This window comes from Falco biarmicus, chromosome 4 (assembly GCF_023638135.1).
Source record: "Falco biarmicus isolate bFalBia1 chromosome 4, bFalBia1.pri, whole genome shotgun sequence".
In the NCBI taxonomy this organism is placed as follows: Eukaryota; Metazoa; Chordata; class Aves; order Falconiformes; family Falconidae; genus Falco; species Falco biarmicus.
In genome coordinates this window covers 109,594,612-109,622,099 of record NC_079291.1, presented here as the reverse complement: position 1 = coordinate 109,622,099, position 27,488 = coordinate 109,594,612, and the positions used below count along the sequence as shown (strand labels likewise).

At 46.4% G+C, this 27,488-nt stretch overlaps 2 protein-coding genes and 1 long non-coding RNA gene across 7 annotated transcripts; 2 read left to right on the top strand and 1 right to left on the bottom strand.

Moving 5' to 3' along the window:
• The first annotated feature begins 371 nt into the window (after window positions 1-371).
• Window positions 372-10,000, top strand: CNBP (CCHC-type zinc finger nucleic acid binding protein). 5 transcript variants are annotated; one of them, XM_056334640.1, is made up of 5 exons: window positions 372-399; window positions 7,216-7,335; window positions 7,604-7,699; window positions 7,886-8,087; window positions 9,021-10,000. In XM_056334640.1, the coding sequence occupies exons 2-5, from the start codon at window positions 7,233-7,235 to the stop codon at window positions 9,136-9,138; spliced, it is 519 nt and encodes a 172-aa protein (XP_056190615.1). In that variant the 5' UTR covers window positions 372-399; window positions 7,216-7,232; the 3' UTR covers window positions 9,139-10,000. The 5 variants fall into 5 exon arrangements, with proteins under 5 accessions (XP_056190615.1, XP_056190617.1, XP_056190616.1 ...); XM_056334642.1 differs by lacking the exon at window positions 372-399 and adding an exon at window positions 703-860 and having other exon boundaries at window positions 7,607-7,699; XM_056334641.1 differs by lacking the exon at window positions 372-399 and adding an exon at window positions 703-860 and having other exon boundaries at window positions 7,889-8,087.
• Window positions 10,001-12,308: 2,308 nt separating this feature from the next.
• LOC130147477 (uncharacterized) lies at window positions 12,309-13,001 on the bottom strand. The gene is made up of 2 exons (XR_008821248.1): window positions 12,496-13,001; window positions 12,309-12,416 (listed from the first exon to the last, which is right to left on the bottom strand). It is a non-coding gene; the product is annotated as an uncharacterized LOC130147477 (long non-coding RNA).
• Window positions 13,002-13,024: 23 nt separating this feature from the next.
• ISY1 (ISY1 splicing factor homolog) lies at window positions 13,025-26,106 on the top strand. Its single transcript, XM_056334638.1, has 12 exons — window positions 13,025-13,138; window positions 13,366-13,388; window positions 15,362-15,413; window positions 17,097-17,162; window positions 17,952-17,994; window positions 18,167-18,279; window positions 18,973-19,090; window positions 20,005-20,127; window positions 22,545-22,651; window positions 23,776-23,862; window positions 25,304-25,421; window positions 25,582-26,106. The coding sequence occupies exons 1-11, from the start codon at window positions 13,136-13,138 to the stop codon at window positions 25,409-25,411; spliced, it is 843 nt and encodes a 280-aa protein (XP_056190613.1). The 5' UTR covers window positions 13,025-13,135; the 3' UTR covers window positions 25,412-25,421; window positions 25,582-26,106.
• Window positions 26,107-27,488: the final 1,382 nt, after the last annotated feature.

Here is a 27,488-nt window from a genome sequence, read left to right as displayed (position 1 = left end):
AGGCACAGCCCAGGCCCGCGGCGGGCGGGTGGCCCGGACCGGCGCGGGGAGCAAAGGCGGCCCGGGGGCGAGCTCTCCTCGGCCTGGCACGGCGGGGGGCTGGCGGCAGCCGGCGGGGCAACGGCAGAGGGAGGGGAGGCAGGCGGGCAGCTCCCGCCGGCCGGCCCGGAGAGGGTCGCGCCGTTGCGAGCCGCCTGTCGCAAGGCCGCAGGCCCGCGGCCGTCCCGCCTGTCGCTGCCCTCCGCTGCCACCGCCTGCTGCTGCAGTACCGGGGCGGCCCGGCGGCCCCTGGCGGGAGGCGTCAAACGGGCTCCGGAGCTCCCCGCACTGCGCCCTTCGCTGGGACACCCGGCACGGGGGAGGAGGCGGCGCGGGGAGGAAGCCGGAGCTGCCTGGGCGGTGAGTCACGGTGCGAAGGGCAGGGAGGTACCGCAGAGCCTGACAGGAGCCGCTCCGTCCTGCGGCGCCCTGGGAACAGCGCGGCGCGGCCCCCCCTGCCCCGGCGAACCAGGCCGGGCCGCTGCCGCCCCTCGCCCCGCCCGCCACCACGCGAGCGGAGAGGCTCGGTGGGCGGGCCCCGCCCACCTTTCGGCTACCGTGGTTGGGTGGCCCCGTCTGCAACTGGGATTGGTCACCCGGAAAAGAGGTTGGCGCCCATTGGCTGAGAGGTGCCCTCCAGTGAGCCGTGCGCAGAGTAGTAGGGAGGGGCGGGGTGATCCGGGGGGAGAGTGCGCGGGGCCGTGTGCAAACCGCGTGTGGCGCAGCCAGAAGGGACCCGGGAGCTGGCGGGCAGGGCCGGGCAGCGCGGGGCCTACACTTGTCCGGGCGGGCCACTGCCGCAGCGGCTCCGGAGTCCTCAGGTAATGGCCGGGCCGGCCTCGGCCGCGGGGGGCGGGGAGCGGGGAGCTGCCGGGGCTGCCGGCGGGGAGCGAAGGCAGAGTGCGGGGGGGATGATGGCGCTGGCGCACTCTGGCCTAGTGCGCGGGAAAGTGGTGCCGAGCGGCCCGGCTGGGCTGGGGCGCGGTCCTTTGGCCTGGGGGCGGCGGGTGGTGGGGGGGGAGCGCTGAGGGGGAGTGGGGCGGCGCGGGCCCCGCCAGGGCGGGCGGCGGGTGAGTCAGACTCCGGCGGGCGGCGCGGGGGGAGGCCGCGCTTCGGGGGGGAAGGGGGCCGGGGCGCTGGGGCAGGCCGGGCAGCAGCTCCCGCCCGGGCGGCGGCCCGGTGGCGGCGCTCGGCCGGTGGGCCGGTGGCGCCGTGTCCCGCTGGTCGGGCCTGGCGCGGGGCCGGCGGGCTGCGCTTCACGGGGCCGGGCCGGGGAGGGGGAGGCGGCCGGGGCCGGGCCGCGGCGCGGGCCGCGCTGTGACTAACTTCCCTGTGAGTGAGCGGCCGCAGGCAGGCCGGGGAGGAGATCTGGTGAGACCAGGGAGCTGGGTGGAAGGTGGCTGAAATAAAACTGTTTATTCTTTTTTTTTTCTTTTTAATTCTTTCCTCTCCCTTCTTTTTTTTTTTTAAACCCGTGCTGAGCTCCCCGGCGCGGTGGCAGCGGGGCGGCTGGCGGGGCCTTGGCCGGGCGCACCACGTGGCTCCCCACGTGTGAGGCTCTGCCGGAGACAAGAGGGTCGAGGTGTTGCAACTATTTGTCTCCGACCACAGGCATGGATGGTGGCCTGCTCCAAATCCAAATGTGGCCTATAAATGGATAGGAAAAATAGCCTGTGACATCTACAGATCGTGGACTAGTGGAGCAGCCTTTCATTTAAGTTCCTGTCAGACATAGTTCTCAAGTAACCGCTGTTACTCATTTACTATTCAGAATTGTTAAAGCAGTTATTAAACTTAATAGGGTGTTTTATTTTCATTTCAGCACTTAATCAGATCCCATTGCCACACAGCGTTAGGGTTGCCTAGTCCAGTTTTCCTCCTGAGCACAAACTTGCCTAGAGAAGCAATCCTGCATCTGTCTTCAAAGGGAAGAGGTTAAAGGAGTTCAGCAGGGCTGTGCAACAACTTTGAGAGTTACAGGCTTAACCTGCCATGTTTTAAAACTGATTTTGATAGTGTCTGGACTGAATTTTATGTGAAAAACTGTAAGTGTTGCAGATGTTGTTTACTTCAGGCTTAACATTTTGTGCCGATAGCAATAAAAAATAAAAGGGGAAGATGGTAGAATGTGCTTATTTGGTAGATAATCTGGAGTGTCTCCCACTCTATGTTATGTTGTATGCATAGGCAGAAAGTGCTACAGAGTCACATTTTTAGTGAACTTTTGCTTTCCTGATTTGAGTCAACAAAGCTATCTCAGAATTACTAGCCTAATTGAAGTCATGATATATTTCTGGCCTCTCAGCAGGTTTCCAAGTTTTCAAGTTTTGGTTAATATTCAGTATTCTTGGAGCACCTTGGCTGTGGAGTGTATTGGGGGAGTCTAAATGGATTGTAGGGCTTGGCTTTCCACCGCTGCAAGTTTTCCTGAAGTTTCAGACTGCTGCCTTTCAGAACTGGGGTATTGTTATCTGGTGGTCAGAATGCTTAATTTTGTGTCTTCTTCTAGTGAGGACAAAAGCCAGAGACAGGAGCATCACTAACTCTCTCTATAGTGTGTTTTCAGGTTACAGATGTGGAAGTTCAACCAGCTGAATACTCGGTAGCTTTTGTGAAAGTCGTGTCTGTGTTCAATTCTTAAAATGCAGTTATTGGGAAATAAAAACTCCTCACGGGTAGCTTTTTTCTTGAAATGAGTAATATTTTGACTTCTCTTTTGAAACTAAATGCTAGAACTTATGCTAGTAGTCCTTTCTGCCTTTCAGTTTGCTTATCTTACAGGAGGGGAAAGCTAAGCTGCCTGTTATATAGGGGTTTCACCATGTTCAGGCTGCCTTGTCAAATTCAGGTGTGGTATTGTAGGTGGATCACCAACAGCCTGGAAGGAAACTGCTGATGATCAAGTTTGCCTCTTTGGTATAGCTGACTGGCCAAAGAGCTCTTAAGTACGCTGGCTTTAGCAGTGGCATTTATCTAGTCTGTCCTTTGATTGAAGTAGTGAAGTCCTATTAATACTGAATAGAAGTGATACTTGCAGATTAAAGAAGCACCTGGTAAGTATAATGAAGATAACTGCTCCTGTTATTGTTGGGCTGTTGAATTCTAAGGAAGTGCTAGTATCCAGAAAAATCCATGAGTAATCTCAGAGGTGAAGTTCAACTTCCTTTCTACTATGGGGAGCATAACTTTTTGTTTGTTAAAACAACTTCATCCTCAGAGGGCATCTAGGCTAAAAGCCATAAAAAAAGGAGCGGTAGTTGTTTCCATCAGATGGGCTACTAAACCAGGCTTGGATGTTGTTGGATCTTGCGTGTGAAGCCTGCAGATTAATAGCACATCTCCTGCTTTATAAAGTTCTGAATGCATATTAACAGTCAAGCCACAGAAAGGCATGATCTTCCACTTAGAAGTTTGATAAAAGAGTATCACTAGAAGAATCACAAACTTTTGTTACTCTGAAGCTGGATACTTAAGTTGTGCTTGGAAGCTTCAGATTTGATGTAAGAAACCACAGTGGTGGCACTTCCCACTTGGATCTTGGAGCTGTTTTTTTAGCAGTAGGATAATCTTACAAAACAAAATAAAATTCATCCTTAATTTTTTGCTGAATGGCCGCGGGATGATTTATCTCAACTTGAAACTACCAATACAGAGCTCTGTAGAAGGAGTTCAGATGAATGACACTTGTTTCCTTAGTAGAAAGGTAAGGTTTGAGGGCAGCTGAACTTGTGTTTCTTCAAAACTGTTGCAATCTAGTCTGAGGCAGTGGATTAGTATCTTGCAGAATTTGACCTGGCTCAGAAATACTTAGTTGAGGACATAGTTTGTTTTCTGTTACTTATTTTTGTGTCCTGGTGAGGTGAAAATACAGTTCTGTGGGCTGTCGAGGGGGAGGCAAGCTGCTTTGTGTGTGCTTTGTGTGACACGGTTGAACTGTGGAAGACACTAATAGATACAACTTCAGTGAAAACTTTCCAGGAAGACTTCAACAAGTACTGGAGGTGGCCTTGATAGATAAAAGGAACTGCTGGAAACTTGCCTGTGATGACAAAATGGAGGAGTATTGACTAATAGAGGAGAATGTGAACTTGGTTGGTTTTCACTCATGGGTGATTTTTTTTTTTTTTTTTCTCATGGAGGTTACTGAGTAATGTAATGGTGTCCAAACAGGCTGGAGACTACCCATTTAAGGACTTGTCTTCTGAACCAGCCTCTTCTCCTTAAAGGTGGCTGTTGGCTTTATCTGAAAACTAAATCCTTTTATTGGTTTTAAAAACCAGTTTACACTGGTGGGCAGTTTGGTCTCATGTAAGGTTTCTTAGAATGTGGGGTGAGTAAAACCAGTGTCAGCTGCATCCACCTCTAGCTGGTGAGCTTGTTTTTGTTTCAGATCCTTTACAGGAAGAATGCAGAAGTTAAACATTAAAATACTGGTGAGGAGAAATTCCAGGCAAACTGGTACTTCTATCATATACTTAGGGTATCTGAAGATGGAGCAGCATGCTTTGTAATCGTACTTCTGTGGCAGCTGTAACCTTCAAATATCTGAGTCCGGGGGGAAGAGGGGCCTCTGAAGATAAAGGGTTTTAAATGAGTCTCTCTCAAATAGCCTTGAAGGATAGTTGTGCAGAGAATGTTGTTTGGCGAACTAAGATTCCACAAACTGAGTAAGAAACCTAAAGCCAATTTGATGTATACCAGAGGAAAAGAAACTTCAGGTTTTCCTCTTGAGGGAGTAGTTAAAAGGGAAACGATTTTTGAATTGGGTGTAAAACTTCTCAGGTTCCTTTGGGGCAGCAAGTAGTGAGCTTTTGGCTGTCGTGCAGATCCTGACCCTGACTGGCAGATGGACAGACTAGATACAGGCTGGCAGATCAATCTTAGTATAAAAACTTCTCCACTGTGTATCTAAAGCAGATCTAGCTCACCTATTAAATGTTTGTCTTTTACTATATGTTAATCTAACTTTGTTAGGATCTTCACGTGGGTAACTGGTGGCAATATTTGATCCTGTCACATACGGCTGTAGTCTCAAGTTCATGGTTTAGAACGAAAGCCTGGTAGTTGTTAGTATCTGTAAAGGTGTTGTAAAGACTTTAGAAGAGTTACAAGTTGTGTGAAGAATATACCTTGGTATATAACTCAGAGACCCCCGTCTTGTCTGCTTTAAATTAAAAGCAGCATCAACCCTTGTGCTTGAGCCCAGCTCCTGCAGTTGGCTTTGCTTGTGTTTTTCCTGTTCCGCAGTGTCAACATGGTTGCTATGAAAACAGGCATAAACAATAGCACACTGAGTGCCAGCTGCTGCCACCACAGTCGAATGCTCTGCACCCTTAGGTGTCCTAATAAGATAGTTTGGAATCTTTGAACACCGAGATGAAGCAGAGAAGACTGTTACATGTAAAATCCAAGTATATCTCTGAAGTGTTCAGGCAACCAGTTGTTTTATTCTCTTTTAGATCTGTTTAAGATCATCTTGCAACCTTTCATTTGAGCACTTTGAGTGAACACCTTCATCTGGTCGAGCTGGAAGGCAGATGTGGCATTACAGAAGTGGCATACTAAGCTTGTATCTCTTGTACTTTAAATACTGAGGGTTCTGCTGAGGTTGGAAGGATGGATAGTCACTTCTGTGCTGAAGATGATTGGAGAGAGGAACTGTTTTGAGGGAGGAGTAGCTAAAAGCTGCAGTAAGCTTGTTCAGCATTGCAGTACTTTAAATAAAAATTCATGTTTAGATGTACTCTCTCCATTTAAGAGCTAAATGCCAGGATGCTGATTCTGGTTCTTTCTTGAGGTCTTGTTCTATTGTTCTGACTGCTTCTTTAGTGGCTTTCTTCAAGATATAACTTGTGAATGCTCCTGGTAATCTGGGATGTTGCATGGTTTGGGGGGGAGGGAAGCATTCTAATGTGAATAGATTGTAGGGTTATGAGAAGAGGATTACCTTGATGGGGAGATCAGGTAAACTGCCAAACATACCAAATAATGATTCTGTTTCTCTTGGGTTGAGAATAATGAATTGGGAGAGAGCATGTGAAGCATTTAAACTTGAGGAGACTTCATCAAAACAAAGCTTGACAGAGGTATTTTTAGACCGGTGTACTTTAAACTTGTCTTCAAGCACACTTTTAAAAAAGGCTTAAATTTAAATGTTTAACTTCCTTGTTCTTCTTCTAGTTCTAGGAGTCTTGCGTAACTGTTTTACAGCTTAGGGGAGTTGTGGTACTGTGACCGCAGTCTGTTTAACCTGCCCCATCCTAACCACTGCCTCAGTGGCCTGTGGCAGACTGACTTTCTGCTCCACGAAATGCATACCTCCGTTCCCCAATATGGGCAAAAGAAGTGGTTTGTGCAGTCTCGGACAGGCATGCCTATCTGATGTTCTCCCAGCATTCTAAGGATGCTTTCCAAGTTAGCCTTCTAGATATCTGGCAAGTGTCTGGTGTCTTTTAGGGAAGCCAAATGTCTTAAACATTTTCTTTTCATGTAAACCTGGGAGTTAACCTGTAGCTCAGGCTGCATACTTAATATACTGCAGTTGTAAATCTTGTTTCCCAGAGTTTACCTGTGATATAGGTCTTAAAGAGCTTAAGTATTCAAATGTTAAGCTAATGTGCTCTTTAAGGCTTTAGGTTTAATAACTGCCTATTCTTACAAGTAGCTGCTAGGATGAAGCTTGATTACTCAATAAATGTAGTAGTTGCCAGTCAGACACTTCAAGAGAAAGCCAGGAAGAAAAAAATTTGTAGAGGGAAGTAGCTGGCTTTTGCGTTTTAACTCTGGGAAATAAGAAGGTGCATTACTGAAAGAGAACAACAGTAACCCTGGTAAGACAACAGTTAAAGGGGTCTACTTCTTTTTCTCCCCCACTACTAAGCATTTTACAAGGTCTTGAAGTGAAGACTGTCTACAGAAACTGAACAGAGGAAACACTACGTGTTACGCTGGTTTTGGGTTTGTTTTTTTTTTTGCTGTTCAGAGCTGCCTTACTCCAGGCAAAGCTTATCCTCTACAGTGGTTTTAGTAGTCATGATCAGTATTGTAAAAGAAAGTACTGGGTAAGCCAGAAGTCCTGCTTGGTGTTCACTGTGGGAAACCTCTAAATTTCTTAATTTTAATGTGGGTTTTGGTTGGGGGAGGAGAAGGTGTTCTAAAAGTGTCTTTCTTCCTCAGGCAGCTAATCTGCAGCCATGAGCAGCAACGAGTGCTTCAAGTGTGGACGTACTGGCCACTGGGCTCGGGAGTGCCCTACTGGAATTGGCCGTGGTCGTGGGATGAGAAGCCGTGGCAGAGGTGATTGGTTGTTGTGATTTTTCAGTATTTGTGTAGTAAGATCTCTAGCTGACCACTCTGTAGTCTATAAAACTGGCTTTGTCAGTCCAAAGTGAAGAAGCTGGGACATAGACTGGTAATAATTTGGTTGGTTCTTACCTGTGCATAAGAATTTTGCCCAGGGCATTAAGTTAACTTGTCAATTCAGCTGGCAGTGTCCTTGATGAACTCTTAGAATATTCTGAACTTAACCCTTAAGCCTTTTTTCTCTCCTGTTACCCATTTCAAGCAGGCTTCCAGTTCATGTCTTCATCTCTCCCGGACATTTGTTACCGCTGTGGTGAGTCTGGCCACCTTGCCAAGGACTGTGATCTTCAGGAGGATGGTAAGTATCACTAAATATTCTACCTCTTCATTCATATGGACAGAGATCTGGGGTAGAAGAGAAGGATACAGTACACTGATCAAAATTCAGTAAAACAGTAGCTGTACGTGTCCTATATTACAAGCATGCTACATCTCACTCTACCAAGGTTTTATAGTCTTGTTTGGTATGTTTTTCTTACTGTGGAAGCCTGCTATAACTGCGGTAGAGGTGGCCATATTGCGAAGGACTGCAAGGAGCCCAAGAGGGAGAGAGAGCAGTGCTGCTACAACTGTGGCAAACCTGGCCACCTGGCTCGTGACTGTGACCATGCAGATGAGCAGAAGTGCTATTCTTGTGGAGAGTTTGGACACATTCAAAAAGACTGCACCAAAGTGAAATGCTATAGGTAAGAACTGATAAGACAACTGCAAAATGTACCTTAAGTGACACATGCATTGCTGAGTCTGATTTTGGTTAGGAAATGAAGCCTAAACTTTGGCCAGGTAGCCTAGTTGTTTTAAGAGTTATCTACTGTTCTTCAAAACAAAGATTTGTAACACCTGCTAGCCCAGTCGAGTAATCAGTTCAGTGATGTGCATCTCTGGATGGCCAGAAAAATGCAGATGTTAAATCCCTTGAGCTGTACAGGAGAAAGGGCTCTATGTTTGTGCTACAGGCAAGTACTTCCTGTTACCTTCCACAAAAAGATAAACTAGAGTTGGGTACCCTGTATCCTCTGTGGGAACTAACAAACTCCAGCTGTACAAATCAGTTGACTGGCACAGCCAGCCCCAGTGAGAATATACTTTAAATGTCTTGGTTGTAGGAACTACACATAGAAGCAGGTGTTAAATCAGTTTGAAATGCCAGCTTCAAAATGCTGCCTGGCTTTCACATGCAGACCTGTACCAGAAACAGTGCCTTCCTGAGTGCAGTATTCTGCACTCCTGCCAAAGTTCCCTCCTGTGGAGGAAGGAGAGAGAACATGGTGTGTTTGAGTTACAACTACTTACTCTCAGAACAAGGCTGAACTGCAGACAGAGGCATTGAAGCAGGCAAAACCCAGCACATGGTAAAAAGAAAGAAAACAAACCACCCAACTTCTGTGTTTGATGTAGGGTGGTTTTGGCATATAGTGATTAATGTGAGTTGAGGAGTTGGAACAGTTCCTTGCTCTGGTGAGGACAGAAGCTTGCCTTGTCAAAGAATTTTGGAACACTAAAACAGAAGTCTTTGAGTGCAAGAACTAGTGTTGTGTGAGGTTTAAGTAGACAGAATAGGATTGCTTTTCTGACTTAACTTTTCTGGATGTCTTTGATAAATCATTTGCTTTTTCCAGGTGTGGTGAAACTGGCCATGTAGCCATCAACTGCAGCAAGACCAGTGAAGTCAACTGCTATCGCTGCGGCGAGTCAGGGCACCTTGCACGAGAATGCACAATTGAAGCTACAGCCTAATTATTTTCCTTTGTCGCCCCTCCTTTTTCTGATTGATGGTTGTATTATTTTTCTCTGAATCCTCTTCACTGGCCAAAGGTTGGCAGATAGAGGCTACTCCCAGGCCAGTGAGCTTTACTTGCCGTGTAAAAGGAGGAAAGGGGTGGAAAAATCAACTTTCTGCATTTAACTACAAAAATGTTTATGTTTAGTTTGGTAGAGGTGTTATGTATAATGCTTTGTTAAAGAACCCCCTTTCCGTGCCACTGGTGAATAGGGATTGATGAGTGGGAAGAGTTGAGTCAGACCAGCAAACCCTCTCTGGGTTACATGGAAGTGATCCTATGCAGGAGGAAAGAAATTCTGGAAGTGTCTAAACTTCCTCATAACTTTAATTTTATTACAATGGCCTTGGATTGTCTGACCTCAGTAGCTGTTAACACCAAGTAATATCTGTATCAGGCCCTACCTAGAGCATATAGCTGAGTGGGAGTAAACAAACAAGATGCACATGCCTGTTCATGGCCATGAGAGAGAGAGAGAGAAATCGGGAATAAACTTAAAAGTAACAGTAATTCAGTCAATGAATGTTCATGTTGGAGATACAGAACGTAATGGAAAGCTTTTGAGTAAATATTTCAAAGTAAATCTGAAACCCAGACATCAGTGCTCATAGCATATACAATTTGGAGCTATTCAGGAGTTGCAAATAAATGCATTTTCACAGAAAGCAAGATGTTATTTTTGTATACTATATCACTTAGACAACTGAGTTTCATTTGCTTGTAATCAGTTTTTAAAGTAAGATGGTAAAAGCAATTGAAGTCCTAGAACATAGAAAATGTAATTTTAAACTATCAATAAAGCTGGAGGAGGAAGGGGAGTTTGGCTAAAGTTCCTTTTGTTTATTTTTGGTTTTCATGTACACAGTGCAAAATAACATATTAAAAAGGGGTATGTGGAGGTGTAAAAAGTTTTAGTTTGGACTTTTCTTTTGTACTGTCTTTATGTTAAGTCTCCATCAGGTAGCATCAAACTGTAAATATGTCAAATACGCAGCTGTTCTTCCAGGCTGCTGTGGATCTGTGTATGCTCATGCGAATGGGTTGTGTGGGCTTGTTTCATCCCTGCCCAGGCACTTGAAGCCGTTCCTGTAAAACCTTTGAAGAAGGCCCAGCCGTTGTTGGGGGTGCTGTGAGCTCCAGGGCCGGAGCAGTTTCACGGTCTGGTAGCAGCACCTCAGCCTTCACCGGTGTTGCTGCACCAAGAGCTGTCTTGTCCCACACCCCGTGTTACAGGCACTGCCCGTTCCCACACGTTCCAGTGTGCTGGTTGACTGAGGCTTACTAAATGGTTAGAAGTCACCCTCTGTCGGCTCCCTTCTCATCTGTATCCTGAGCACGTCCACTCAGTGAATAAAGTCGTCTTGACGCGCAAGAAAAACAAGGGCAGGAGTTCTTGACTGCAGAGTGCCTGGCTGTGAGGCAGGGCTGGAGAAGGGGCGCCTGCAGTGCTGGGCAAAGCTGGAGGTACCTCGAGGCTTGGCTGCCTTCAGGAGCGCTGGCAGGTCATCTGGAATCTGCCCAGCTGCGCCAGGGGGTGTGTGCTGTAGGCTGCTTGTGTTTGCATCTTCACACACAAACCAAAGGCTTTCCTTTGAAGTCCCAGAGTGGTTTTCATAGGCTCTGGGTGCTACAGCACTGGGAAAAAGGGCCTGCGATGTCAGAGAGGAGAAGCACCAGGCACAGCTGTGCTGGAGTGAAACCGAATTGGCTCCTTTACTTGTCTTCTAGCGCTCTGTTGACAGTTAACCCGTTGAGTAGCGTGCTAAGGTTTCCAGTTATTTCGGAAGCCAGGCTGTTAAAGGTGATGGATGCGGTGGTGCCCCTGAAGGCTGTGGTCTGCCAGGAGCAATTTCAGCCTGTGGCTTTCAGCAGACGAGCACGTAGGTGAGGCTTATAGAGCAGCAGCGGGACCTCTGCGGTTGATGAACTGGCAGATCCCAACGAGAACTGGTGCCTGGGAGCGTGTGGGGCCTGATAAGCTTCAGGTTGTTTCAGGAAGTCTGATGCCTAGAAGGTGGGTGTCCAGGAAAGCTGGCGGCTGTAGCTGCTGAGTTGCATCAGGTGAACTGATGGGATTGCTGCTGTTTTGCGGTGGGCTGCCGTAGCCATTTAGAGTTGCTTAGCATTTAATGAAGATTTAGAACTAAAGCTTTCAGCCTGGGTTTGGTGTTCAAAGCCTGTGGAAAACATTGAGCCGTAGTTCAGGGAGAAGGAAGAGATTGCTGGGGAGGAGCAGTGAGTACAGGGCGGTAGAAGGCCCGTGGCTTGGCTGGCAGCAGCCGACCTGAGCCGGTCCTGCTGCGCAGGCAGAACCGTGGGCCGGCAGAACCGTGGGCCGAGGTGCCTTTATTTAAGGTACTTCACTAGGGAATGTTCTTGCGGTGCTTTGCCTAAGCAGAAAAAAATTCCAACTATTTGCTTCTGCCTGGTCAGCGTGACATAAAGACGTAGAAGGAACCGAGTGTAAAACCAAAGGGAGGTGGCGGCAGCCACTGCAGCTGGTCCCGGTTGCTCCTGGGCTCCACGCGCCGAGCAAAGCCTTCCTGGTCCCGTGGAGCCATGGGTTGGGGAAGGGGTTTTGTTGGGGCTGGAGTTGTGCGGCGGTTTTGAGCGGCGTGTGTGTGTGGTTGGTTGCTTTTAATAGCTGCTGTTGGAGCATGAATGTACTTCTGTGTCTTAAAGGCGGTTGCCAAAACCCTCATAAAATCCACGCTTGAAACGCGTGGGTTGCCGTGGGGTAGTTCAGGTCACCTGTTCTCCCTCAGCCTCATGGCAGGTTGGTATAAATTAACTGAATCTTTACATATAATTATCTTAGTTCAACAGTAACAAAGCGTGAAGCTCTGTGATTACAAAGAGTTTGGGGCTTAACCCGTAGCTAAAGAACTGCTCTGTCAAAGACCTGCTGGTGCTGGCGACGGCTGTAGCCGACTTCCCCGCTCCTGTCGAACCTGGCGATGAAGCTGGGTTACGCAGCTCCTGCAGCTCCTGCTTCTTGGTGCTCAGGTGCTTAACTGCTGCGTTACTACCGCTGAGCTGTTGCGGCGTGTCTGAAAAGTAGTGGTGGTCTCAGAGAGCTCGCGCTCTCTCTTTTTTTTTTTTTTTTTTTTTTTTTTTTTTTTAACAAAGAAGAAGCGGGATGTAACTTCAAAAGGAGAAAAGGATTCCAGCTAAGGTGGCTCTTCCAAGTCATCGTCCTGTGGACAACAGCCAGGAATGTTGCTGCTGCGTCACCTGTCAGTTGTTCCAAAGCGAGTGAGATGAGCAAGCAAACGGGGATCTCACAGACTGGGGGCACTGGGAAGACTCAAACCTGCTATTCTGTCCCTTCCGTGTTAATCTTTCCCGCTGTACCCCATCGGTTTTTGAAGACCCGTCCCATGATGCGCTCCAGGGGCTGGCGCTTTCTGGAAAGGGAAATTTTATTTTATTAAAATTACCGGGAGTCGTTGAATATATTCTCACTGAAACCAGTCCTCCCAGTGTGGTTTTTAGAGCAGCTAGGGAGGGCGGCTGCGGTCGCCCCGGGGGGCGCGGGGGGGCGGCGCGGTGCTGGGGGGGCCGATCCCGCCCTGGGGGGGCCGGGCGGCAATGCGGGGCACGGAACGCCGCAAATAAGCGCGTTTCCATTCGTCACCGGGACACCGAGAGGAAGAGGAGGGCGGGCGGCGGCGTGAGGCAGCGGGCGGCGCTGCGCCCTTCCCCGCGGGGGGGCTCGCAGGGCAGGCGCGGCCGGGTCCGGGAGCGGCCCGGTACAGCCCGGTACAGCCCGGGGCGGGCCCGCCGGCACCCCCCGCCCCCCGCCGGCACCCCCCGCCCCCCGCCGGCACCCCCCCGCCCCCCGCCGGCGGGGCCGGTCCTGCCCTGCGCGGGCCGCGCGTGCGCACCCGAGGCCGCTTCCGGTTCCGGCGGGCGGCGCGTCTTCTTCCGGGGTACCCCGGCGCGGCGGCACCATGGTGAGTGCGGGGCCGGGGCCGGGGCCTGGGCCCGGGCCCGGGCCCGGCGGCGGGCGGCCCTGCTCCCGCGGTGGGCCGGGGGCGAGGGCCACGCGGGCCGTGCTGCCCGCTCCCCCCGTTCCCCCCGGCCGGGCGCCCCGGAGCGAGGCCGCTCTGGCGGGGGCTGGGCCCGGGCGGCCAGACGCTGCGAGCGCGGGTGGTAACGGTCCGTCTCTGCTCTCTTCCAGGCCCGGAACGCGGAGAAGGCGATGTGAGTGCGGGGGACGCCGCGCTCCTGCCCCCGGGCCGGCGCCTCAGGCCCGGCCCCGCCCGCGCTGCCTCCCCGGTGCCGCAGACGGGCCCTCAGTGCCGTGGCTCGCAGCCACAGGCCCGCGCTCGCCCAGCCGGCGGGACCCGCCGTGGGGCACCGGCAGCCTGGCAGGGCCTTCCAGCGCCCGGCTGCCCGCGTCAGGCGGCTCCCGGGACTGGGAGTGGAGGGACGCGGGGCACCGGCGTGCCCGGGGGCTGGGAGCGGGGGGATGCGGGGCGCAGGGAGACGCCGGGGGTACCGGCAGCGGGGGGGATGCGGGGCACTGGTGTGGCTGGGAGCGGCGGGATGCGGGGAGCCGGTGTGCTCGGGGACTGGGAGCAGGGGGGATGCTGGGCACCAGTGTGCCCGGAGGCTGAAAGGGGGGGATGCAGGGTCGGGAGCTGGGGGATGCAGGGAGCCGGGGGGGCCAGGGCCGGGAGTGGGGGGATGGAGGGAGGCGGGGGGGGCTGGGGGTAGGGGGGTGCAGGGCACCAGCATGCCCGGGGGTTGGGAGCGGGGGGATTCAGGGAGCCAGGGAACGCAGGGCCAGGAGCAGGGGGATGTGGGGCACTGGTGTACCTACTGCTCAGCGCTGGGCTGGTGCTGCCGGGACAGAGGCTGCAGCAGGGGCTGGATGGTAAATGTGGTGAACTACGTTCTAATAACCCATTACAGTTTTAGGCAGTTCCCATTTTTGGAACAGAGGTGCCAGGCTGGGCAGGAGTCTGTCAGCATTGATTTAAGCAGAATTGTTGCTTGGGAGCAGCTTGGGCTAAACCAATGGCTTTTAACATACTTATTTTTCTCCTGACCTCCCTGAGTACTTTTCAAAACGCCTTACAGGCCACCCTGTAGAACTGCTACATTAGAGGCTCTTCAGCATATTTGTCTTGTGTGTGTTTTTCTTCCAAAAACACTTTCTGAGCTTGTTATAGTAACTCAGAGGGAGGTTGAAGAGACTGCAGCTGGCAGACTCCGTGCAAGGTGCTCTTCTGCAGTGATCCCAGCCAGTGCATCTCGGACACTGGACTGAATGGTGTGATTCCATTCTGGAAATCCCAGGCAGGTCAGGGTTGGAAGGGACCCCTGGAGAGCACCCAGCCCACCCCCTGCTAAAGCTGGCTCACCCAGAGCAGGCTGCACAGGGTCATGTCCAGGCGGGTTTGAATGTCCCCAGAGCAGGACACCCCACAGCCTGGCTGGGCAGCTGCCCCAGGGCTCTGTCACCCTCAAGGGAAAGACATTTTTCCTCACATTCAGCTGGAACTGCCTGTGTTGCAGTTTGTGCCCGCTGCCCCTCGCCTGCCGCTGGGCACCCCTGCAGAGCCTGGCCCCGTCCCCTTGGCACTCCAGCCTAGAGAATTGGCTTAGATGCAGGGTATAGGTATGCTGTTCAAGGTTTTAAATGCAGTCGATTGTTTTGCATTTTTTAACATACCTATTAAATGTCTAGTAAATAAATAAAACTGTGTATTAAATTGTAGTGTGTGTAGTCTCTGCTCAGTTGCGAGAGACTTAGAATACTTTGGTTATGTTGATAAACTTGATTACTGACTGCTGCTTTCCTTACTGAAGCTTTTTTCTCTTGAGTTTTTTGTTTGCTTTGTGATGTATCCCCTGCTAAGATTTGTAACCTTTAATCCTTGTGCTTGTAACTTGCTGACATCCTTTTGCTGCTAATAGTGAACGTGTTGTCATATGCTAAACAGAAAAAAAAAAATTAGCTGCTGCCAGTGTTTACATTTATGTAAGAAATTTACCCCCGAGGATTTCTAGCATTGAAGTTGCTGGCTGGAAGACCTAGTCAATGAATATGTTCGAGCCTTTGTTTTCTACAGACTGTAATTAAGTCCATAATAAACATCCAGAGTAGAACTCATTCCTGTTGGAATGTAGCTTTGTGAAAGTAAATCTGCTTCCTTTCTTTTCTTAAGGACGGCCTTGGCAAGATTCCGGCAAGCTCAGCTTGAGGAAGGGAAAGTTAAGGTATGATGTAAAAGACCTAAAGCTTTGTTAGCTCCAATCAAGAGTGGGACGCAAGCGATGTGCGGAGCTGTGTGACAGCTGCCAGGGCATGTGCCAGATACAGGTGTCCTGTAGGAGTCTGACATTGGTCACCTGGAAGGCAGCTGAAGTAGGGGCTGTATTTCACAGTGAGGCAAAACAAACAGTAAATAAATTTTTAAACAGGTTATTTGGTTAAGAAAATTCTATGTATGTGGGTGTTTCAGAGAAACATTGGCTCGGCTGCTGAGAAGAAAGTGCAAATTAAACATCACTTAATTTTTTTTTATGTAATAGTTTGGAAAACCAACAATCAAAAACCAAATTACAATAGTGCTGAAAATAGAGGCAGCATGTGGTAGAAAATGAAAATTATTTTTGAGACTCAAGTTATCTCCTTCTGCAATTGCTTACACAAATGGATACATGTGCACATATTTTTCTAACAGTAATCACAAGGTTTGTTTGGATTTCTTCCCAGAAGAGGTAGAGAAATCCTTCTAATCTCTTTCATTGGTGATACTCGGACAAAACAGTAACCGCGAAACTGGGGGCTGTCAGGATCATTGTGAACTCGAGGCATGTTATTAACCCAACACATGACAGCAGTGCATCTGTTCATCATCTTCGCTATCATGCAGCTTTTTTTTTACTTGATGTAAGATTGACAAAAAATGGACTTGGTGACTTTGTAATTTAAAAATCCCACCACTATAATGAAGGAAACAGCATGCCTAAACCCATGCAGAACCTTAGAGACTAATTCTAAACCATCTCTGGATATTCCTGTACATTTTTCACTGAATCATAACTCAATTTGCAAGAATATTTATGTTGGAATCGGAGTGTTCCCAATAATGTTTCTTGGACAGGCTTAAAATTTTTAATTTTGGGTAACTGACAAAGGAATTCTGGCAACTGAGGTGTCATACCTTTGCAAGTTAAATTGTTTTACACACGAGTGCAAGCAATATGAAACAGTAAAGTGGAAAATAACAGTGTGAGGGAAACTGCAGTGGAAAAGATTCCATGAACAACAGCCAGAAAATAAGATGGGCTAGAGTTCCCAGTATGTTATGTGACGGAAGGCTTTTTAATACATAAAAAAGTATCAGACAGAGTCCTAGAGGTAATGTGAAGTGTTAAGTTTGTGTAAGCCAGTCTGTAGAATGTGAAGAAGGTTGGGGAAAAGGAGCTTTGTATTCTCAAAACTACAATTTATCCAAAACAAAATCATTTTGGAAGAAAATTACATTATTTAGGTAGTAGCAATTGAGGAAAAAAAGGCTTAAATGTAATAGATACTTGAAAGACAGTGGATTTTATTCAGATGCTGGTATATTGAAAATGATGTTGTAATTCAGCTGTCCGAAAGGGAACGTTATTTGTATTGGAGAGGATTGTGGGGTGTTTTATAAAAACAGGTGACAGGTTTTGTTTTGAATAAAGTGGATTTACATAGATTTTTATATTTTTTGATAATTTTAATTTGGCAGGGTTGTAAATAGTCACTGTTTTCCACTTGCTAAAAATCAGCGGGAGCGCAAGATACTGGAGCTTGGTAGCATAGTCTGGGATTAATTAAGCAATAAAGTTTGCATGAAATGCTGTCAATATATTGATGCTAGGTGAAAACTTCATGGTGTGTGGCTTTCTGTCAAACAGGAGCGAAGACCTTTCCTTGCATCAGAGTGTAATGAATTGCCTAAAGCTGAGAAATGGAGGCGACAGGTAATGTCAAGCTATAGGTTTTTCTGATTCTATAGTAGGTATTTATAGACGGCTTCTTACAGATTTTTTTCAGACTTCTTCAGTACGCTGCCAGTTAAATCACATATATATATATATATATATATATCAGATAAATAATAATTTAGGTTGAAATATCCTACAGTTCACCACAGTATTCAGATCAGGTCCTACCATGTCAAGTTGCCCAGGGCCATGTCCAACTGAGTTTTGAATATCTTCGAGAATTTGGATTCCCACAGCTTTATGGGGCACCTGTTCCAGAGTTTGAATACATTCTTAATGATCCCCTCCCCGCCCTTGAATTTAATGAGAATTTCGCCAGTTCCAGCTTGTTTGTTGCTACTTGCCCTGTTGTCATGCACATCCCAAACAGTCTGGCTCTGCCCTCTCTATACCGTAGGTAGCTCAGCTGCCCTCAGGTGGCTGAGGACAGCAGTAAGTTACTCCCTTTTTGCCTTCTCTTAAGGTGGGTCAGACTCAGTTCTCTCTCAGCCTCTCGCTGTGGACATGCTTCTTTCCTCATCACATGTACAGCTATAAAAATGTTTCCTTGGTTTTTAAGCTTCTGGGGTACTTCATTAGTGTCTGAATAAAATCTATATTGATATTTTAAATTGATAGGCGCGGGTCCATTTTCTAGATCGAAAAGGCAACTTAGAAGTTGGGTCTTTCTAGGGTTTTGTTTGTGGGTTTTTGGGGGGGGTTGTGGTTTTCGTTGTTTGGTTGGGTCTTTTTTTGAGAAAATCACTTGTGTTCTTATTTAAATAGATCATTGGGGAAATTTCCAAGAAAGTGGCGCAGATTCAAAATGGTAAGATTTTTCTCATTAGCTTTTTTTCATTTTATTTTAATCTCCAGTCTTAAGCAGTTACAGTGTAGTTCACATTTCATGTGAACTATACTGTTTCCATTGCATAAATTCTGAAACTACTCTGGTGCTTCTAGTAAGCTGTCTAATTTGTTGTCTTTTCCCCCTCTAACAGCTGGATTAGGTGAATTCAGAATTCGGGACCTGAATGATGAGATAAACAAACTTCTGAGGGAGAAAGGACACTGGGAATTCAGAATAAAGGAGCTTGGAGGTCCTGATTATGCTGTAAGTGTAGATGATTTTGTACTGCATGGTTGTTCTGCTTACAGGTGAAGTGACCAATGGGAAAAATCTGGTCAATGTTTAGTTAACCACATATTACTTGGCAAATGTTTGTTAGAGAGGAACTTCATTCAGCTCCTAAAAATGTTAGGTTGTGTTAGAAGAAATATTTGTTTCCGTGATGAGCAGATCAGACTTTTTATTTGGAACACCAGTTCAAGGGGCCTTGCCTTCCTGGTAGGAGTTTGCAGCAGGGTCTGATCTTACCCCTCGGTCGGTGCTGGGTGTCTGTGTTGCTCTCTGTCCGTCTGCAGAAGGGTTTTCCCTTGGCTCACCGAGCTACTGCCGAAATTGAAATAATGACGCTAGCTCTCACTTGCCGAAACATCAAATGTGTGCTCATTGTCAGATTAGTAGTGCTGGTTTATCTGATACCTGAATGTACTAGTGCAAAGAATAAGACAGGTTTGGATATTTTGGGAAGGTGAATCCGGTATGGGCGCTTGTTTTAAATGCGTGATTTGTAGTAGAAGTAGAGAACCTGTGTAAAAATGAGCTGTGAGGGTGTTTTACTTGCAGGGTAGTTTGAACTGGTGTAGTGCATCTTCTTTCTCGATCCTTTAATCTTTGAAGATGCCCAGGAAAACAGGTAATACAAGAGGAATACCATTTTAAAGAATGAATTCTGTTTTCCAGCGGATTGGACCGAAAATGTTAGATCACGAAGGGAAAGAAGTTCCAGGAAACCGAGGTTACAAGTATTTTGGAGCTGCAAAGGATTTACCAGGAGTTAGAGAGCTTTTTGAAAAGGAACGTAAGTAAATAGCAACTCTTCCCAGACATGGAAACACATAGTAGTATTTCTATATAGTACATAGTACATATATACTCAAGATATAGTACGTATCTTGAGTAAAATGTCTGCTGTAGTATGCGGGGAATGCTAGTAACACCATATTCTGGCCTGTGCCTTAGATCAGCTAAATAAAATGCTGAACACAAGCAGTTAATTAAATGCTGTTTCTTTGAGCAAAGAACACCTTTGGCTGTTTGCAATTAAAGAAATGTAGAACAGAGTAAACCGTGTGTTTTCTGCTGGGTGTTCCAAATGATCAGGACTGATGTTGTGTAGAAACTTCCCAGCATAACAGGTTAACTTTATTGATAAGGTCTAAATTGTACTGAGTTCAGAATTTTTTTTAAAAAAAGGAAATTGGCTCGATTGTAATTTTAGAAGCAGGAATCATCTTTCATAATAGGAAAAACTAGATGTAAATGGATAAAACTGCATGTATAATTTGTCATTGAATGAGTGGGAATTACTTGGGCCTGGAAGTGACACAGAGTAAATCAGCTTTTTCTTACTTTCTGTCTGCAAAGAAAAATTAGGGGAAATACTACATGATCTGGGGGAGCCTGAGGCAGTTTTTTAGTTTCTTTCATCTAGCAGTCTTGCTCTGTACTGGGACTCCAGTACAGGAGGCAAACCAGCCACATGCATGGCAGTGGTGGGACCTGTGCGGTATGAAGCACTGGGTCACCTGTTCAGACTGCGTTGTGCAGTCCAGAGTAAAACACCAGTGCTCCCAATGTCGGCAGCAGTTCGGGGCAGGCACTGGTTATTAGCTTAAGCGAGGTAGCTGTAGTTGCTGTGAGGCTGACAGGAACCAGGAATGCCCAGCAAGTTACTGAGATGGACCTGGATGAATGACGGTCGTGCTCTTTCAGCCCTCCCACCACCTCGGAAAACGCGAGCTGAGCTTATGAAAGCCATTGATGCAGAATACTATGGCTACAGGGATGAAGATGATGGTATTCTGGAGCCGCTGGAACAAGAACATGAAAAGAAAGGTATGTGAGATACAAAACCTGCATAAACCAGTCCAAGAAGGGGTGCTGGCAGACTCTGAAGATAGCTTTCTTTTTTCCCCCGTGGGTGTTGTCTTGTGCTTAGCTGTCAGATTTCATCTCTTACATAGGTGTCCTAATCACTGTTGTGGAAGGCTTTTCAGGGGTGAGGGGGTGTGCTTTAGAGATGGCTTTCCTCTTTACTGTTGTTAGTGATTTCATACTGTCAGCAAGTGATTTGCTGTTGAAGGAACATCTCCATTTTTCCCTACCTTTTTCATGCTTAAGAACATAAGAGTAGATTGCAACAGGGAGATCTATGGAACTCAAGCACTTATCTCCCTCCTTTGTGAAAACCAACTGTACCATCTGTTTCCTGTCTCATCTAATTATTTATCCACAAACATAGCTGTTTCATTTTCTTGGAGATTAGAGGGGACCTTCTGGAAACCCTGTAGTCTAGGTGGCCTGTGCTGATTTATCCACATCATGCATCTCAGAATTTCAACACATTTGTGAACATTTTTTCCTTTGAAACCCATACTTCCTCAGTAGATAATATTTATCCATGTGTCTGCTCACTTAGTTCTCTGGCTTTGTTTCTACTGACTCGCCCAGTAAAGACATCAGGATTATGAGTCTAATTCCTGAAACCCACTTTAATATTCAGCACTGTGTGCCGTCTTCTGGTATTTGTGTAGCTTTGGGCAAGAGGCTGCACACCACCTTTAAGAGCTTAGCTGTTTTCTAAATAGTCCTCTTAGTGCTTCGGGTAAGCAGTGTCTAATCCTGGCAATTTGTTGCTGTTTGCATTGTATGTTTGGTTTTATGGTCTGTTCTTCTGAAGCTTCAACTGCAGGCAGATCCTCAGTGCTCTGCAGGAAAAGTCCTGCTACAGGAACCCTTGGCAGGCTTTTCCACAGAACACAGCAGATAAAACGATCAGGTTTTTCTCAAATGGTGGTGCTTTGTGTTTACGATTATCTGTCTGGATTTAGAGTGAAAAACTTTAAATGAAACTGCAGGAGGTGGCTTGTCCAGATGATTACAAGCGGGTGAGCCTGTAACTGTTACCAATACTTAGTTTCTCGTGGTGTGGTCGTCCACTACTTTTATTTAGCCCTGCTCAGTGTGTGAGATCCTCATCGTATTGTGTGTTAAAAGATTATGCCTTGTCAGTTAGATTACAGGACAGGGAAGAAGAAGGAGCTAAAGGAAATATTTCCCTTATCCATGTCCCGCAGCATAGCCTAGAGCCTTAAAGTGAGCGAGCGGCAGCTGGCTGGCAGACAATTGATAGTGAAAAAAGGGAAGTTGTGCGGTGCGGCGCTTGCAGAACGGCTTCCCTCTGTGTTCAGCTGGCACGTCTTGTTAATTACAGGCAGGAGAGGTAGTTTGTCTGGATTCATGTGGTTGTTTAAGAAAACTAACATCTTTGGGGATTGTACCACTTGAAATAACAAGGGTAGAGATGCTAACGGAACCAATAGGTGTACTGTTAATGTACAGTTAATGTACTAATAATGCACAATAGCTAAGATTCTCTTAGGGTCACTTGTTGTCTGGGCTGTTGTGGTTTTCACCTTGTTATCAAAGACTTATATTTTTTTGAAACAAAGCATTGAAAAATGTTCTTAATTTGGGTACCTGTTCTATTACGAAACCACAAAGATGCCACTAGTTAGTTAGACCTTGCTGTCTGGGGAAGAGCATTTTAATGTTAAATCTTTGAGAGGCAGGAGGAGTGACTGCTGACTGCTGCTGTTGTAGGCATTTCATCCTGCCTGGTTGCATGAATTTTGCACCTCCCTAGAATTTTTATACACTGGCAATGTCACTGATTAGTCTTCTTAAAACTTGTTTTAGCGTTCTTACTAGTACTCAGCTGTGCAGTAGAGGTAGAGTAGCCTAACAGCTAGCTAGCAGTGAGTTACAGATTTGGAATCATGCTACAAAATAGGATAAATACGCTATGAGCTGAAAAGAGAGAGGCTTAGAGACTTATGTAGGTGGCCACTGTAAGGAGTGTAATCATGTTTTATTGACTACGCAGTGATCAACATTCCTATAGCTGTTGACATGCTACAGAGCTGTAGGAGCCACTTAGCCTGGTCATGCAACTTCCCCTGTCGCTCTGTTCAGAAAGTAGGTTGATATTTATCTGTGACACTTCGAGTCTAAAATGTACCCAAATTAAGGCATTGCCAAGTACCACAGTTTCAAAATGCTAGCACTGGGTTTTGCTCAGACTGCGTTGGTGTATTTTGTTAGATACTACATCCAGGTTCTACAGTAAGGGTGCCTTAACAGTGTAGAGGATTTAAGCAAGAAGTTGAAGTCTGTTGGAAGAGCTTTGGAAGTGGGACCGTGCTGCTTTAACATGCTCTCAGATACACTTGCCATTTTCCTTTCCTAACCAGTTATAGCAGAAGCAGTGGAAAAATGGAAAATGGAGAGAGAAGCACGACTTGCAAGAGGGGAGGAGGAGGAGGAGGAAGTAAATATCTATGCTGTCAATGATGATGAGGTATGTGATGGCTAATGTAAGGTGATGTAACATTTCATGTGTCTTCTGTGCTGCCTTCTTGGATGCAGAGTTGCTTTGCCAAGAACCTGTCTGCTGCTGTGTTCTGGCCTTCTCTCTGCCTAACTTCCTATACGTTTGTCCCTGTTCTGTAAAAATCAGTACTAAATGAGTACACTGGGTGCAAGTTTAGAAAGTGATGAAAGCTAGCAGCTCAGGAAGACTTCTTATTTGAGTGAGAAACAGCTAACAGCTGAGACCTTGCTGTGGTTTATCTGTCACTGCCTGGAGTGCTGGTATCTGTGAACTAGTGTCTTGTTAACGCTGATCAGTCTCGCTCCCAAGTACAATCTACATCAGTAACAGCACAAGTAGGTCTGTGTGCAGTGTAATTTATGCTGTCAATGTGTAGCAAAACCCAGGGTTGCTCGGGTCTTGTTTATACTTGAATTGTGATACAGCAAGGCTTTGCTGACGCTGCAGCTGCTACCGGGACATGGCTCTTGTTTCTTTAATCTCCGTGCATCCAGGGCTGGTAAGAGAAGTGAGGGACGTTGGCACCACTCTCCGAGATCTGTAAAAGGGGTACTGGAAACTAGTTCTTATTTCGCAGTCCATACCTAAGTGGGTTTATCACGAGAATAAAAAGGAGTTAGTCCATAAGGTAAAAGTGGTGGTACCCTGTTTTATTTCTGTTATGTCATGATTCGTAAGCCCAGCTCTGAGGTGTGAGAAGGAGGCAGTACGGAGCTATACAGGGAAGTGGTATGTATATTTTTAAAGCACTTGCTTCCTTCTTGGTTAGTTGGCTCCCCTTTTGTTTATAGCTTTACTGTGGCAGACAGAGATAGGGGAGAGGAGGGAATATAGCTTTACACTCATGCCCATGCCGCAACAGAGGAAAAGCCATATGAAGAATGAAGGCAGTGATTCTGGAAATGTCGAGGAGGAGAAGCTGAACTTGATGCTTCTCATATTCCTTTGTTGTTCAGGCCTGTTTACCTCCTTGTCTTTGTAGCGCTTATCCTGCTGTATCTGGTTCCTTCTGGCAAAGGAAGTAAAAAAGGGCTTTTTGATGACCTCTTCAGAAAGTAAACTTGATGTGGCTTAATTATTTTTTCCTTTAGTCTGATGAGGAAGGTGGCAAGGAAAAAGAAGGTGAAGAAGGCCAACAGAAATTTATTGCACATGTTCCAGTGCCATCTCAACAGGAGGTAAGACGTAACAAAATTAAGTTGCAGAGATGCACTCAGGCTTTTGCAAGACAGAGATCTTAACTTATGGCAGGTCATCAGTAAAAGTGTCCTCAGTTTGTTATTTCTGTGACTTGACACTGCAGCTGTTTAATCCTTTTGCAGATGCTGTGGAACTGGAATTACAGTACCATTGCTATAACCCTTTTCACCTGAGAATTCCCCAAACCTTCATAAATATTACATACATTGGAAAGTGTTGTGGTGCTATGACCAAGATAACCCCAATTGCCTACTATATCTTTTCTGCTGCCTGTCTTAACTTTTTTTTAATTTAATGGGATGATTTCTGAATTGCAGGGTTTGCTCTTGTGAATTTTCTAAAACTATTTTGGTGGCATGACCTTGAATTGACTACTATATTCTAAAACTGCTCCAGGATATATATATTACCTTAACAGTACAAGTTGTTTGATATACAATTGGCAAGAATGTTCTGGAGTTACATATCTTTTGGTAGGTATGCCTTTACATCACGCAGACAGCATGTGGCAGTTTGTCCCCTGCTGCCATCTTGTCAGATAACGGTGCTGTGTTGTCCTTTGAAGTCATGATCCGGCAGATTCAACAAAATGTGTAATGGCTTGTCAAAACTTCAGGAGAAAAATAATGATTAAAAACATTGCACTCTGGCTGATGGTATTCTCATAATGAAAAGAGCATAACTGAGGGTGAAAACTTGCTGATTTACATAGCAGTTTTTTCTGATTAGACAGTAGTCAGTGTAACGCTTTTACAGTGGCAGATCACTCCATACCTTATGCCTATGGGATTACCCCTTCTAGATACTGCATTACAAAAACTGAGGTTCAGAGCACTTATTTTTGAGAGATACTGTGTGCCTGTGTGCAGTTTGGACAAATATAAAATGATTACTGAGATTAAAACAAGTCTTGCAGGCAGTATTAGTAGATCTTTAGCGTACGTGCTTGTTAAAGAATCATGTATTGCTGGCACTTCCAGACAACTTTTAGGTAAGAGGTTCATAGCCATTGCTAATGTGAAAGGCACACTCGTCACACTGTTATTTCAGGGGTGTGGACTGGTGTGGCATAACGCCACGTGTTGTGTGTTTGTTAAAGCTATATCTAAGACAATTGCTTGAAACAAAATACTCCTGAGAGTAAAATGAAATGGTGGCTAATATCCTAATTAAAAAGGGTAGGATCATAGGTCTGAAACAGAGGCATCTATCGTACTGCTGCTTTTGGCTTCCATGAGCTTCAGTTAAGTATGAAAAGACACTCCTGACTCATCTTAATTCAACTACTTTTACACTAGTACACACCTCTAACTTTCACAGTCTGTTTCCTGTGGTTTTGTTCCTCCTGTCTGAGTAGCAAAGCATGCTAGATTCGGTATCTCAGTTAAGCTGAATGTCATCCTATTTTTGTATTTGCAGATTGAGGAAGCTCTTGTACGGAGAAAGAAGATGGAGCTTCTTCAGAAGTATGCCAGTGAAACCCTCATGGCACAGAGCGAAGAAGCAAAAACACTTTTAGGATTGTAGCATTGCACCAGTATGTCCCACGTTTTGTGTAATCCATCTAAAAGCAACAGGTTCATATATTCTGGTAGCAGACACTTTGAGCTCTGAAAGTCCCTCAGGATGTTAACGGTAAAGTGGTAAAGTTTGTGTGTCCTGCTGAAGGAAAACCATCGTTTTGGTTTATCCACCAGGATGACTTGGCTCTTCAGTGCTGAAAAAGACCAGACCTAGGTTAGCTTGTCTGCATCTTCAGCAACTGTCCTCGGTCCTTCCACGGTGAAACGGTCTGTGCAGTGGTGCCTCTCACCCGACAGAGCCCCAAACCAGTGACTCCTTAAATCCTGAAGGAAAGCTGAATGGTGTTACTGCCTTTCTGTCCGCTGTATCCTGGCTGTAAGTGTACACATCTTTCTCATGCTAATACATGCTGAGCCGAGTCCAGAAGTAACTTAATTTGTTACTCCTGGTTCACTTACCAGGATAGCCTAGAAGCTGTTCACAGGTACCCTGATGGCAAATCTTACCAGTGACTTTGAAGTTGATGTGGTTCTTCATATAAACACATGCAGTATGTCTAAAAGCTGTTACCCTTTTTGTGGTTTGTAACCGTGCCTGGGTGAATTGTTTAAATGCTGGATATTTCAGCTATTGTAAATACTTCCAACTTTGCAATACCTTGCTCAAAAATTTTTACTAAAAGCTTACTTGCAACCTGATGTCTTGTTTCATTCTAGCTGAAAGGATTGTGTTGCTTCACTAACTGTAGCCGAAGAACGGGATGAGAAACAGCCATCCCACATAGAGGTTTGAAGCTCTGCTTCCCCTGCTGCTCTTAGCTTGTGTGTCGTGTGACAAGAGGCAGCCTACAGCAGAGCCTGCTCGGAGGCTTACGGGTGACTGACATCGTTATACAGGTCTGAGAGAATGAAATTTGAACTTGGACATCTGCAGCCATGGAGTCGAAGTGCTATCTAGGGAATACAGTATTTAACAACCAAGTAACCGTGTCTGGGACTATTTAGAGCTTCTAGATGCTCTTAGTATACAGCACTATCCCTTGGAAGTAATCTACTCCAGAACAATCAAAGCTCTAAATTACAGACAAGCTTTGTCTTACTTGATGTAAATGGTCAAACAAAAAAAGCCTTAAAAAAGTGGAAAGCATAGCTGCCAAATTAAAATCTAAAAAAAAAACCCCAACACTAAAACCAAAACTCAAGTACTGATAGCAAGCAGGCAACTATCATTACAAACACGTTCTCTTCCCGTTAGCAGCGCAGCTTTCTTTGCTTTCTAGTGAAGCAGCAAACAAGTATGTTTATGAGTGATAATAATTTGTGTTCTCTGACTTGCAAGCATCTCTTCAAAGTTGTTTTGCTGCTGCTCCTTGAGTGTTTTCTGGTTTGGGGTTTAGCGAAGGTTGGTGTACTGTTACCACCATGCTATCTGTATTGTTGTAGAAGACAGCACCATTTACCCAAGTTCCTTCCCTGAAACCCCTGGCCAGCAGCAGTGGAAAAATAGGCCCCTTTCATCTTGGGTCTGCTGAACAGGTCCGTGGCTCAGCAGTACTGGGTCAGACTAGTTAGTGTTCTTTGCCCATGGAAAAGATAGTCTGTGAGGGATAAAGGCCTTTTTGCTTGGTGCTGAGCCACTAACTGAGTCCCCAGAGCTGAATAAATTGGCAGGCAGCCTACCAAGTCTTTATCATGCTTCAGGAGTGGTGTTCACCAAACCAGAGCAGGGCGAGGGCAGGGGAGATGTGACACCGACAAAAAAACTGGAGCTGCCAAATGGGCTTGCCAAAAAGGTGCTTGGAGTTACAGCTCTGTTGTGAACAGCCCTTTGCCAGCTGTGATGCTGCTAGGCTGCACGGTTTGTCTTTTTTTCTTCTTTTTTTTTTTTTTCTTCCAGGGGAACAGTGCTTGGAAGAGGAATGCCAGTCTTGCTATAGATTTGCTAAACTATATGCCGGAGATAGCCAAACTAGATTTAGGGGGGAAAATACCCAACTGGTTTTTATGGCCTGATCCAGTCTGGGAGTTTGGGTAGTACCAATGGTTGATCCCTTCTGTCACTATATGAATCTGTAACGTAG